This window comes from Rhincodon typus, chromosome 2, assembly GCF_021869965.1.
Source record: "Rhincodon typus isolate 14 chromosome 2, sRhiTyp1.1, whole genome shotgun sequence".
NCBI lineage: Eukaryota > Metazoa > Chordata > Chondrichthyes > Orectolobiformes > Rhincodontidae > Rhincodon > Rhincodon typus.
This window is the reverse complement of record NC_063333.1, coordinates 140,211,900-140,226,245: the sequence shown is the minus strand read 5'-3', so window position 1 is coordinate 140,226,245 and position 14,346 is coordinate 140,211,900. Positions and strand designations below refer to the sequence as shown.

At 37.6% G+C, this 14,346-nt stretch overlaps 1 protein-coding gene across 3 annotated transcripts in view; it reads left to right on the top strand.

Moving 5' to 3' along the window:
* Positions 1-12,427, top strand: part of ssr1 (signal sequence receptor, alpha) — a 16,730-nt gene extending 4,303 nt beyond the window's left edge. For 2 of the 3 annotated variants that reach the window (XM_020511619.2, XM_048609875.1), the window contains exons 2-9: positions 537-655; positions 1,439-1,550; positions 4,196-4,323; positions 4,690-4,824; positions 4,944-5,020; positions 6,548-6,626; positions 7,643-7,736; positions 11,384-12,427. In XM_020511619.2, the coding sequence (XP_020367208.1) occupies positions 537-655; positions 1,439-1,550; positions 4,196-4,323; positions 4,690-4,824; positions 4,944-5,020; positions 6,548-6,626; positions 7,643-7,736; positions 11,384-11,448 (809 nt within the window). In that variant the 3' untranslated portion in view covers positions 11,449-12,427. Of the gene's footprint in view, positions 1-536; positions 656-1,438; positions 1,551-4,195; positions 4,324-4,689; positions 4,825-4,943; positions 5,021-6,547; positions 6,627-7,642; positions 7,737-9,134; positions 9,150-11,383 lie in introns of all 3 variants that reach the window. The other variant, XM_020511618.2, reaches the window with a different exon arrangement.
* The last annotated feature ends 1,919 nt before the right edge of the window (positions 12,428-14,346 follow it).

Below are 14,346 nucleotides of genomic sequence, written 5' to 3'. Positions count from 1 at the left end.
TATCAAAAGCTAATCGAAACTCGAAGGAAATCAAAAGTCTTAAGTGATTGGGGAGAGGAAAGAACTAAACTTCAGTTCAGAGGAAGGGTCACTGGACCTGAAATGTTAACTCTGATTTTTTTCTTCACAGATGCTGCCAGACCTGCTGAGCTTTTCCAGCAACTTCTGTTTTTTGTAAACTTCAGTGCGGTCTGCCTTTAATTCCTTACTCTTGCATAAATTATTTTCAGCTATTGATTCTTGAGTCACAGCAAGTACCATAATGGAAGTAATCCATCCAAGATGCTTGTTTCAGAATTTAGGATGGGCTGTTTAATAATACTGTCATTGATTGGATTGATTTAGAATAAATGTTGACAGAAGTAAACTTGCACAAGTCCACATAAGCAGATTGCACAGTGCTGAGGAAATGGAAAGTGTGCCTGCAAGTGTAGCAATATTTAAAATTTAACATATCTTTCATCTCTTCAAAATTTCTGTCTCAATGTAAAAAATAGCTTTCATGAAAGTAATATACTCTTGTTTGGGATCAACAGGGGCAAGACTTCTTGTTGCTGCAGATGATCCAACAGAGGATGAGGAAGGTATTGATGATTCTGTCGTGGAAGATGAAGATGATGAAGCGGAAATAGAAGAGGATGAGCCAACAGACGTTGTGAGTTTTTCAGTTCTAGCCTAATGTAAAATGCAAGGGCTTCACATTCATGGCATTTCTGATCATACATTTTCATCATTGCCATAACCTCTTGTATGGTCATGATTGAAGATGTGGATTTAAAATTTGTTGTGTATAGTGCCTTCTGTGCGGTGATTGCGTTTCTATTCAACGTTCCAGAGAACAGTTTCTCTTTAAAAATTGACAATGGATATTCGTGTGTGCATGTTCACAATTAAGCAACTTTTACAATGTACTTATAATATCTAATTTTTCTTTGCTTTTGTCATTTCAATTAACACTCACCTGGTTTGGATTTAGTCTAATTCACTTAAGAATTTAAGATGTTAGCTTTTGGCCATGATTCAAAAGCTTAAACTTTTGAAACACGCAAGATTTTCTTGACTGCTAGCATAATTGTGTGCTCACTTTTGATTTGACAGGTGTTTGCCATTTCAGCATTTGATACTATAACTTAATTTAGGACTCACATGGTGCTGTGGTAGTGTCCCGACTTCTCAACCAAGGGGGACTGAATCCAAGACCCACCTGCACCAGAGCCATTTAATAACATCTCTGACCAGATTGACTTGGAGCAAAAAAAAATCACATAATTTGAATTGAACAGAATAGGCCAGGTACCCATCATTCATTATCTGAGGATGTTCTTGACTGAGAAAACCTGAGCATATTGTTGGGCAGCTTCAAGAGCTGCGAATAATCTCTTCTGTTTTCAGTAGCTTTTTTTGTGTAGTGATAATGTGATCATCTTCGCCAATGTAGATGGAAGATGAGAAAGAAGAGGAAGAGGAGGAGGAAGAAGATGACTTGACATCTGGAGAACCCAAAGCTTCTCCCAATGCTGACACAACTATTCTGTTTGTGAAGGGAGAAGGTAGGGAAAACAATTGCAAGTATAAGATACATTAAGCTATCTAATCTACAAATGCCAAAAGTATAGTGTTGAGCAGTTTACATATTCAATAGAAACCGTGTTGATCACACTGTTAAATTGACTGCCCTTCCTGTTTAAGCTCAGTGTCTATTTTACAAGCTTTTTAAACTCTTGCTGTTCAATATTCCTTAGCTATTCACATCTATGATTTCCAGCTGTGCTAAATCTCTTAAATTTTATCTGTTGTAAATACATCACTGAGTTCTCCACATTCCTTTGGATTCTATTTCATTATGCACATTCTCTTAAGTGTTGACTCCGAGTTAGTACGCTTGCCTCTAGTCAGAAGGTTGCAGTCTTAACTTCCTTCCAGAGACTCCCAGAACAAAATCAGAGTTGATCCTCCCACAGTGTGGAGGAAGTACTGCATTTGTTCCCTTTTTGGATAAGAGATTCATTCGAAGCCTTGTCTGCTCACCCACATGAACGTGAAAGATCCCATGGTATCATTTAAAGATGAGCAAGGAATTCTCCTAGTGACTTGGCCGTTACCATTGTTTATAGAGTGTCAAAGAACAAAAGAACAAACAAAATTACAGCACAAGAACAGGCCCTTCATCCCTCCAAGCCTGCGCGGATCCAGATCCTCTATCTAAACCTGTCACCTATTTTCCAAGGATCTGTATCCCACTGCTCCCTGCCCATTCACGTATCTGTCTAGATACATCTTAAATGATGCTATCGTGCCCGCCTCTACCACCTCTGCTGGCAACATGTTCCAGGCATCCACCACCCTCTGTGTAAAGAACTTTCCACGCATATCTTCCTTAAACTTTTCCCCTCTCACCTTGAAATCGTGACCCCTAGTAATTGAGTCCCCCATTCTGGGAAAAAGCTTCTTGCTATCCACCCTGCCTATACCTCATGATTTTGTAGACCTCAATCAGGTCCCCCCTCAACCTCCGTCTATCTAATGTAAATATTCCTAATCTACTCAACATCTCTTCATAGCTAGCGCCCTCCATACCAGGCAACATCCTGGTGATCCTCCTCTGTGCCCTCTCCAAAGCATCCACATCCTTTTGGTAATGTGGCAACCAGAACTATACACAGTATTTCAAATATGGTCCTATACAACTGTAACATGACCTGCCAACTCTTGAACTCTTGTGTCATGTAATCTGATTACTTGATTATTGTTTGTGGGACTTTGCTGTGCAAAAGTTGGCTGCTATTGTGTTTAGATTACAATAGTGACTGCACTTCAAAAGCACTTAACATTAGAAAATGGTGGAAACACTCAGTTCATTTGTGGGATGTGGGCATTGCCAGCTGGCCAGCATTTATTGTCCATCCCTAGTTGCAGAGTGTTTATATTTCGTCTTGATACCTTTTCATCAGAACTAGAAGAAATTAGAATTGACTGTTTACAGCAAGTGTAGACGCTTGGATACGTTGAAGTTGAATGATTTATTGTCACTTGTATTTTAACAAATGCAGTGAAAAATATATGTCGCCACACTGTGGCACCATTTTGAGTTACATAAGATATTAAGATATACCTAGAATATAACTTAAAAACAGTTCTCCCTGCTTTTGCTCTGCTCGACATTGAATGGGGTTGCCGGGGGTCTCCAGTCCGGACTCCTGGAACACCAATTCCCCCACGTCCCAGTCTGTTCCAGGAGTCCTGCTCTGGGGCTGGGGCTGGGTCTGGGAGTAAGAGGTTATTGGTTACACTCTGACTTCGGAGGGGAAGGAGAAGAGGGTCCCACCACTCAAAGGCACTGACAATCAGATGGTAGAGTGGAACTGCAAGTCGGGCCATGAAAGTAAATTATGAAAATATAGGGTTGATATGGAGATGAATGTTAGGCCACCAGGTTGCTTCCTCTAATTTTTTCCTTTTTGAAAAGTATAGCCTTTTATCAAATCGCATTTAAGTTTAAGTCTCTAGAGAAGAAAACTTTGCCCACTTTAATCTCAGTATGAAATGTTTCACATTAGGATAATAGCGCTCGTGAAAATTTTTGGAGTGTAAAACAAAGTTGATTTTTTTATATTTGGCATTAAAAGGGACAGAATAATAGTGAGTGTCATAGAGAAAGGGGTGACAGAAGAATGAGTATGTGGTAGAAAGAAAGAAGCCAGAGGAAGGGAGGAAACGAAAGGCCAAAAGTCAACCCACTCCCAAGGCCCCCCTACCCCCTGCTTTTGAGTGAATTGTACCGATGCCAGCTCGGAGTGTGTCCCATCAAAGACAACCCAAATTCAGTGTTAGATTTCACTAACTCCTTAGCTTGGCTCCAGTTGTTTAACTGCCACCCCTAGTGATTGTGAATTGTGTCTCTGTCTCTGTCTCTGTCTCTCTCTCTAACTCTGCTTTTTAACTAAAAAGGTATAAATGGCTTTATGATTAAGCTTTGATGCTTGGTTATTCTTATCATTTGCTTAATTACCCATTTTAAATTATCAATTTATTGCTTTCAAATTTTTTTTTTTGAGGATCATGTTTGCTATTGTGGCAAACCTTATCTTAAATTCTCACCTCACCACACCCCACCCCCCGACTGCACATTTGGGGGGCGTTTGAAAGTTATTGTGTAGTTGTTTTAAACAAATATGCATTCTTTCCTGTCTTTTAGATTTCCCAGCTAACAACATTGTGAAATTCTTGGTTGGTTTTACCAATAAGGGCAATGAAGAATTTGTTGTGGAATCTTTGGATGCCTCATTTCGTTATCCTCAGGATTATCAGTTCTATATTCAGAATGTAAGCACTTAACTTTTTCAATGAGTCCTCATGACTAAATTAAATTAGATGCATCTGACACGTGATGTGAAAACTTTTAACTGAAATCAAATCAGGTCAGTGGTCAAGTGATCTTGCATACGTTTCAGCCATCTTATTAACTGTTGAAAGTGGAATCCATTAAATTCTGTAGCACCTCATTCAAACCTTGATTTCAACAGATTTCTAATGTAGCTCACCATATAAACTTCAGCCCATTTGGATGCTGACATTCTTGCAGCAGAGCATTCCCTTCTTGACCAAAGTATGTCCTTCACCTGTAGTGCAGAATAATGCAAGAGAATGTTGCAACTGGAGAATAATGCAAGTGTCTCTCTTCTATTGCAGTTCACAGCGCTACAACTGAACACATTGGTGCAGTCCCAGCGCCAAGCTACATTTGAGTATTCATTTATCCCTGCTGAACCAATGGGCGGCCGGCCATTTGGATTGGTAATTAACCTGAACTACAGGGATGCCACTGTAAGTGCTTCCACCTCAATCTATTGGTTTTTATTTTGAGGAGGGTTGTGTAACAGGGCTGTAAAATGGTGTCTGCAGTTTGGTTGCTGTATCTGAGTGATATTCTCCTGCCCTTTTAGGGTAATATTTACCGTGATGCTGTGTTCAACCAGACAGTCACGATAACTGAGCGAGAAGATGGGTTGGATGGAGAAACGTAAGTGTTTGAGAGATGTATCTCTTTTGTTTTTACACAAGGATTGTAAGTGATTTGTGGAATTGGGTTGAATGGTTGTCTATTGCTGACTAGTTATTATTTTTAGTTCTAATTTCAGACTGTACCTCCCTAATGCAGCAGCATCTAGACTGGACCTTTCCCAGACCTTGGGAGGTAATGTGTCCAGTTCAAAATGATTTATAAATCCAATGCACCTTCCTGATTGGAGTGCTATGGTCAGTGACTGAGATCCTGACGAAACATTTTAACCCATAAAAAAATATCAAGTATATTTGATGCACGAACACTTAATTCCACAATTGAGTGGAGATCTCATCTTGACTTGTCAATCACATGCCTAATGGATAAATGATTTTCCAATGGGATGCCAAAAATAGGATTTAGAGTATTCAAACTAGACAAAGTGTAACGAAAAGTAATAAAGATTGATGCCGAGTTCCTAGATGCCACCAAAGGGAGAAGCAGAAAGTACTGCGTGCTGGACCGCAGACTGTGGAATTAGGGAGGTACAACCTGCATTATAATACTTATGTTGGAGAAGTGATTAATCCTGTTTAGCTCCCAAAAACTTCCAATTTTGTGAACAAAGTCCATCTGGTTTCATCTGCACTAGCCTTGGAACCGGTTAAACCGGAAAAGCTTCAAAAGACTTTTTTCATTATTAAATGACTTAATTAAAAGTTGAAAGGGTGTTGTAGGACAGTGATATTTAGTGTGTAAATGTTATTATGGCTAAAGTTCATCATGACCCACATTTACCTTCTGGTTTCAATGTTGGAGAAATCCACTTAGACGGATAATATTTAATTTTAACTGAAAATGTCTCTTGTGGGGGGGGAGATGGTCTGCCAAACTCTAAAGCATGTGGGCAATCTTTCTCCCAACCTCATGCCACAGTGTAATTTGTTTGGACAATCTCGAGTGATATTTTAGCTTAGCTACACAATAGAATTCAATGAGTTTGAGGTTTTGAATGAAATATTATCTAGCTGAATGGATTAACAAACTTCATATTGAAGTTATTTAAAACCAGTCAACACTTTCTCAACAATCAGACATTTGATTACTTGTTTGCATTTAAAATGACCCCAGGTTTTCCCTTTTTAAGACATATAGGTTGGAATGGTTTTTGGGGGTTCTGAATCTGAGACCCTTTTGCACAGAGCAGTTAAAGCAAAGTAGATTGATTCCTTCGGTAGTCAAATGTCTAAGGTTATTGGGAGGAGACAGGAATGTGGAGTCGGGACCATAATCAGATTAGTCATGCTTGTATTGAATTGACTGTCAGTACTATGGTAACTGACTCCTGGTAGACATGAAGAGTGACAATGAGACGATGGAATCCATGTGTATGCATCTCACCACCCTATGTCAATGTGACTTCTGAATTTATCTTTGGCATAGGCCTTTGAAACCTGTTTGAAAATCATGTGTTTTTTTTCCTAACTGAAACTCTCTCCATTCAATCCAGGTATAGAATTTAATATTTAGCACTTTTATTTCTAGAATCTTCCTGTACATGTTCCTGACTGGTCTTGGTTTACTTGTTGTGGTTGGTATCCATCAGCTTCTGGAATCTAGAAAAGTACGTCAATTCGTTGGATTTAACTTCTGGCATTTCATTTTGGTATCTGGAGCTGCAAAATGTATCTTGTAGCTGGTGTTCTCCAGAGATAAGTGTTGAAACCTAAAGTAGCCTCTGTGATACTGATGTTTGCACAGTGACACGCGAAATTAGCCACGTCAGGTACAACTCAGGTGCAGTGACCACAAAAAAAACTAGCATTTCAAGTACTACCTTTTGATTATGTTGATTTTTTTTAAATATCCAGTTAGATTCTATGTATTTAATGGAAAAGTAATGAACATCAGATAGTAAAGTAACTTTGCAACATAGCTGTACTTTTTAAATAAATTGATTAATTTATCCATTACGTTTGACTTTATTACAGCTTGTATGGTTCTAATGAAAATGTTCTTTTATTTCATGAAGTATTTGTGCTAATTTAATTGATCAAACCAATTAACTTGAATTAATTGGAGTTGTGACACTACATAGGTAAACATTTGACGTTTGGCCATGAAACAGAAGTCGACAGGGTTGACAATTTCAATATTGATGCATGTTTCTACAACCGTCAGAAGATGGTTTCTGCAATGTGATTCTGATCCTAATCTGACTTAACCAGAATAAATATGAATTGCACACCTTTTGATCATGCTGCTGAACCTGCTGTTACAGTTGTCTTTTTTTTTTCTTTTCGCTTCATCTCTTTAGTCCATCTGTGCCCCAGTTGACTGCCTTGGAAAGCAGTAGCACTGTATTTGTTTAACTCTGCCACTTAGCCATCCTTGGATGTTCTTTAATGCTCAAAATGAAGAATTTTAGTGGATTCTACCATCCAGTTTTATATTAAACCTCATGCTTACTATGATTTACATTCAGACTTTGTTGTAATTCTTGTTGTGTCCTCACTTTCACCCTGTAACTTCAGCTGAATTAAAATGTTCACATGGACAATAGCAGTCCTCTTAAACTGTTTGTTTGGTGAAATCTAGTGTATTTGGTGCCTTTAACATCCGTTTTCTTTTCCCAATCAGAGAAGACGACCAACTTCCAAAGTAGAAATGGGTACATCTAACCACAATAATGTAGACATGAGTTGGATTCCTCAGGAAACCTTAAATCAAATCAGTAAGTAACATACAGGTTTATGAAAAGATCTGAATGTGGACAGTTTTGGTTCCAGGTTCGACATCAGAACTGCTTTATTGCCTGGCTTTGTTTTGTTTGGTGTTTGCCATTAAATTTATGTTAGTTATTTTAAAATTATGATGCTGATAAATCAGAAACCAACTCTGGCATTATCATTTGAGAATAATGTTCCATTGTTTTTTTTTAAAGTGTAAAATGGGTAAGTGTATAAAGAATTTCCTTGCCTACAGAAATGCATCCGTGCAGGAGTCTGATATAATTGTGACTTGTAAGAAACTATCATAAATTGACAGTTGCACTAATTAAGATTAGGGAGAAAAGATATTTTGAATCATACATATATTGCCCTCCTCTCTCCTTTTTAATGGGGTTTGGGAATCTTAATTTGAATTCTGCTGCAGAATTCCCATCATTCTGTTCAGTATACTTTTTGTACCACTAATCGGTTTGTACATGTGCGTATGTATTGGTATTGCAGCATGTTTAAGTGGCCCTTCTAATCTACCATACTTTGCTTTGCATGAGATGAATCTCCCATTTATGCAGCTACAAATGTTGCTGACTGAATGTAGATGAATCTGTTGTGGCTGCATTGTTGCTACTGCTGTCTTGAGTGGTGGTATTTTTATTTGTCAGCCTGTCCTTTGTCCAAAATATGTACTATTTAATTTTAAAATTTCAGTAATTTATAGCTTTCTTGTACATTGTTTTGTTGTCTTGTAACTAAATGCAGTTAGGGCCTTTTATACCCTTTCATTTTTATTCCCTGCCCATCTAATTCCTATTACTTAACAATTTAAGAAATTGCTGCGTTAGAAAGGAATGGATTTTCAAACAGCACTGATTTGATTAATGTCACCGAAAGTAATCTTGCCAATAATCATAAACCTATACAACCAGGGTATGTGATGTATTCAGAATATGCTGGTTTGTTGATCTTTGTTTCAAAACAGCAATAACCATAGGGTCTAGACTGACCCTCGTAACCCACTTAAAACGAACGTAAACTCTTCAGCCAAGCAGCAAATTGCTGTGAAAGAGATTCCATGCATCTGGAACCCCTCTCCCCACCAAAAAAATGGTAGCTGCATTACTGAACGTAAATCTGAATTGTATCAAAGTAGCTTTTCAAGTGCTGTCACTTATGCTTTGAGTCTCTGCTGCTAGCATGTGCTTATTAATTATGATAAGAATGCCTCTGAAGCTGGCTTTCTGCATGTTTGAGTGGAAGCATTTCTGCCAAATTTGAGAAATGCCCATCTTGCTGCTCTTTTATGAAACTATTCTTCCGAGTCTTTGTTTCAACAGAAATTGATATCTGAGACATTGATTCTAATATATTTGCTATCTTTTGCTTTGCCTTTCTTATGCCTTCAGTGCAGAGTAGACGAGGTGAGATCAAATGTTTCCATTATTCCTGTATATTTTACTAAAAGCTCAAAATTGAGGTTGGAAAACTGCTTTTTTTTTTGGCCGTTGGGTGGGCTACATGTTAAAATTTTGGATACAGTATTGTTAAATGGACTTGGAATCAGTAATAAAAATATAACCAGAGATGCATGATTTCTGCTTTGTATTCCTTACCATGCCAATTTTCTGTTTGGTACAATCTATTGTTTTATTCAGCATGATCTCTTCCATTCATGTAGAAAAGTCACTTCTTGATAAGGTTGCTGATACTGTTTTCATGTTTCCACTTTCATGGTCTTCAGGTGCTCTACTTTGTGGGGAAACAGGGTGGCACATTGTGGAAAATTATTATTTAATCTATAATGAAGGGAAAAAGAACGCAGAGCCAATAGTAGTACCACTGATCTGCCAGGCAAGGCTCCATTGGTAGGACACTTTTTTTTTTCAAGTCAGAAGGGTTCAAGTCCAGCATCAGGATTTGAACACAACTAGGGCTGACACTACAGTGTAGTACTGAGGGACAACTGTACTGTTCAAGTCGCTGCCTTTTGGTTTGGATAGTTAAACCAAATGCTCCTCTTTCCCCATCTCAAGTGAATGTCTGAAAGATTCTATAGTGCAACATAGCAGAAGAGCAGGAGAGTTCTCCCCAATATCCTAGCTGATATTTACCCTCGAATCAATATTACTAAGAACAGATTATCACTTCATTATCATGTTGCTGTTGTAGGCACTTGCTGTGAGCAAATTGGCTGCAACATTTCCTATATTACAACAGTGACAACATTTCAAAAGTAATTCCATGGCTATAAAGTACTTTGGGACATTGACATCATGAGTGCTATTTAAGTGCAAGTCTGTCTCTTTCATGGTTGTGGGCCTTCTGAATACACTGTTGAACGCAAGGGCAATACTATAGTATGCTTGTGTAGCATCAAAAGAGATTAAGCTGAATAAAATTATATGGTATCAAATTCTACAGATGTTTAAAGCTACGTGCCTTTAGTTTGTTTTTTTTGCTTTCAATTAGTGTGTAGTCACCATAAATTTGTGTCTAGGACTGACAACTGTTAGAAAATTAGCCCTTCATATTCACTTATCGTATTGACTTTTTAGTGGAACAGAGCTTCATAAAAATGAGAGCAAGTCTAAATGGCACTAAATAAATACTTGTGGGTCTGACATTATTTTTGCATACTGCAATCCAGTATTTTAACTTTAATTATGACAGTCAAATTTCGGAACCTATTTGATCAGATGCAGATCTTCCAGCAATTAAATGGTGGAGCCAAAATATGTTCCAGGTTCATGATATTTGACTGTAGGCATTTGACTTTTTTTCCCCCACTAACAATGATATAAAAATTGGGTTCCTTTCTCATCACCTTGTTGGCATTGCATTTGTAAATGTTTATTTTGAAAAAGTATATTACTGTTTAGCAACCTGAAGTTAATTTTGACATGAACAAGTACTGAATGAAAGTATTTGTGTTACAACCATTCAATTAGCTTTGAAATGACTGAGAGTCCTGATTTAGTCTGGAAATTAAGATGCCTGTTCAGCAAAGAGCGTTTTAGCTTAAACAATGTTCAGTTCATCAGGTGCAAGTGAAATTCCTTTGTATTCTTGGTCTCCACAATAGACCTGTGCAGTTTCATGAGGAAAGGAAAAATTGCCACACAAATGCATATTTTTTTGTGTGTGGAGTATCAGTAACAGGAGGCAGAAAACAGACCATTTGCCCCTTGTTTAACCCTGCCTTAACCGTGGGGGAAGAAAGGAATGAAATGAAAAGTGACACCACGATTTGTTTTTAAACTTCATAGATGAAAGGGGGTTAGTTAGGTGGCTAGAGCCTAATGCAGAATTGTGCCAATGGTGCCCGTTGAATCTCCATTCCAGCTCTGGTATTTCATTTGAGGGATTACCTCCTCACCCAGCCCTGTGTTTGACATGTTGCCTTTCCAATTGTATGTAACAATTCTCTTGACTCTAATGTACAAAACTGCCTGTAGTCCTTTGACTTACAGCTAATTGCCTTGCCTTTTTATCTCCTGGATGGCAAATGACTAATTTATCTGTCTTACTGAGTTTAGGTGCTATATTGTCATATAACACTTCCAAAAATTTGATTTGTACTTCAGAATTTATCTAGCAGCAGACATTCTGTAAATTGCAGCCGTTCTAATTATGGATTAATTTTATTTCTCCACAGACAAAACTTCCCCAAGGAGGTCACCCCGTAAGCGAGCGAAGAGAACTGTGGGATCGGATGAATAGAAACTCAGTTTTTAACCTTCAGTGTTTAATCCTGTCCATTTTTGGAGATAATGCAGAGATGCCATCTAAACATAGTTTTAAAAAAAATCAATGGACTGAGCGGGAGAACCATTTAAGAATACATTTTTTTTTGAACAAGAGCTTCTCATCAAAATGCACTTGGCTGTATACAGAGTTGTTTTTTTTTTTGCCATTTCAACATGTTTTAAGCTTTTGTTTAAAAAGTAATTGCAGCCTGTCAATATTTTGACACCTCAATGTGAATGATTCTACGTGAATTGTTTTTGGCTTGTGTGTACTTTTGCAATGGTACAAGGAATTTAATTCTGATACGGGCAATGTCTGTTCTCCTTTCCCTCAAGATGTCAACAGAGGGCAACGTTACAAGTTGTTTTCTCCCCTGCACGCACACTGTTACATGTGAACATGATGGGATGTCATTCTTTTCTGATTTCAGTCCAAAATGATAGTCACACATGTACAAAATGATTGCTTCATCCTTTAATTTTATCCTACCCCTGATTGCTTCTAGGGTGGATGCTGTGAACATGTGTGTATAGTTAATACAGTTTGGATAAGAGAAGCTATTGCACAGATTTGAGTATCTGTTTGGCTATTACAATACTGCAGAACAGTGAAATGATTGAAAATGTATGTGCATCTGTATCTCAGGAAACCAAACAGGATTGCGAAGTGTGTTTTCTAGAGTCATGTACTATCTGATAATATTTTTTGTGTTTCAGACACGAGCTTGGAATTTGTGCACTCATTTTGGTTTTGAGTGCACCATGGGTATTGAAATCAAACATAACTTTCAAACCCAGATTATTTTCTTATTGTTGGGAGACCATTTGGCAAAATGTACTTGGTCAGAGTTTCAAAAACTCACAGGCATTAAGATGTTTTCAACTTCTAAGATTATCTGGAAAGAGATGGCTGGTTTTAAGTGGATGAGAAGACATTAAAGTAAACAAACTGAGTTCCTGTTGTTTCTACTTTTTTGTTTGTTTTTTGTAATCATCTTTCCAGATTCCTTCCACCCTATCCTTAAAGGAGATGAGAGAATGTGGGGGCCAGTATATGTATATAAGTTTTTTGTTTTTTTTTTTTTTTTTATTTTACTTTGGCTAAGCAGAGGGAAATTCAGTGCCTGAGATCGTGGAATGGTGTTTTGGTCTTCAGTAGTTACTTTTATTTACATCTACACTTTTGCTTGTAGAAGGAAATCCTTGACGTGACAAGTTATTCAGCTGAACAGGTATTATCATGTTCCCTCTGCGAACAAAATGGAACCTTTTGAATTGACATGTTGTTCGCTTGTATGTGTTATTGCTGGAAGTTGTAGCTGCTGTTGAATGCTTCATTTCCATTCAGGGAGCTAAATTTCCTTGTGACCTGATCTCAGCTATGTTTTTTTTTAATCTAAATTTTGAAGTGTAATCATGAATTTAAATAAACTGGAAACTTCTATATCGCACCAGTCTAAGCCACAGAGAATTAAAAATGAGAAACTATTTAATGCTGATATTTGTGCATTTCATCAGTTTACTGTTTTTCTTGGAGTTTAGTAATTCTTCTGTGATCCATTGATTTTTTTTTTTTTTTTATTTAGTTTCTTGTTTATACTGAAGATGTGTATGCTACACTTGTAAAATTCTCCATGTAATATGGAGTGTATTGGTGCTGAGAAGCTATTACAGGGAGATTGCATGAAAATGGTTCATGTATGCCAATGATAAGAGTCTGGAATGGGAAACAAAAGACTGGGAAGGGACGAATGTTGAAATGTACTGGTATATCTAGTTCAACGTGAGGAAAGTAACTTTTGGCAACAGAAATCATGAAACTGGTTCAGTGTTGGGAATGTAATATGACATCAGTGCAATCTTTTCTAATGGGTACTGTGACTTTTAACGAGCAAAGTTACACTTTTGCGTTATCTGCACTGAGCTACCATTATCACGTTGCTTTGAAGGGGTAGCTGCATTGACGCATTTTTTTTTGTTTGTATCTTATTTTTAAGTGTCCTTCAACCAACTTGAAATATATTAAAACTATAGTCTTTGTGAAACTGAAGTTAGCTTGCCTGTTGAATGGAATGCCAGGAATAGCTAAAATTAAAGTAGACTCCAGTAAACAATTTAGAGCACTGTTTCTTTTAAAACCCTCTTTGTTAAAATCTAGGTGTTCCAGTTTCACTTTGACTTATTCAGTCAAAATCACTTTTTAAAAATTTATTACAAATATAGCTAATCCACTCCACATTTCCAGTTTTGTAGGTTATCCTGCATATTTTGACCACATACTAGGAGATTTTGTCCTCTTTATTCTCTCTCACTGATGAAATGCTTGCCATTGGAATTTATTAATGGAACCATCATCAAAGTATACAGGGGCAAAAGAGATCAAATTGCAGTAACAGAGAATATGTTCGTACTATGAATATACAGATTAGGAGCGGAAGTAAGCCATTTGGCCCCTCAAGCCTGCTGTGTCATTGAATAAGGTCACAGCTGGTTGGTTTGTGTTTTGAATTCCGTCATGCCATGTAACCCTGACAGCCTTAGATTCCCTTGCCTAACAAGAATCTATCTATCTTTTGCCTTAAATTTTCAATGACCCTGCCCTTACCACCTTCTGATGCAAGAAATTTCAAATGTGCACAAGCCTCAGCAAAAAAAAAACTCTTCATTTCTATCCTTTAAAGGCCAATCCCTAACTTCTAAACAGTGCTCCTCCCAACGCAGCCACCAACCACAAAAGGAAATATACTTTGAGTCCACCTTGTCAAAAGCATTCAAGATCTTGCACACTTCAGTCATGTTACCCCTCACTCTTATCTAACCAAGAATCTGGCTGTCTCTCTCTGGCTGTCTCTCTCTGGCTGTCTCTCTCTGG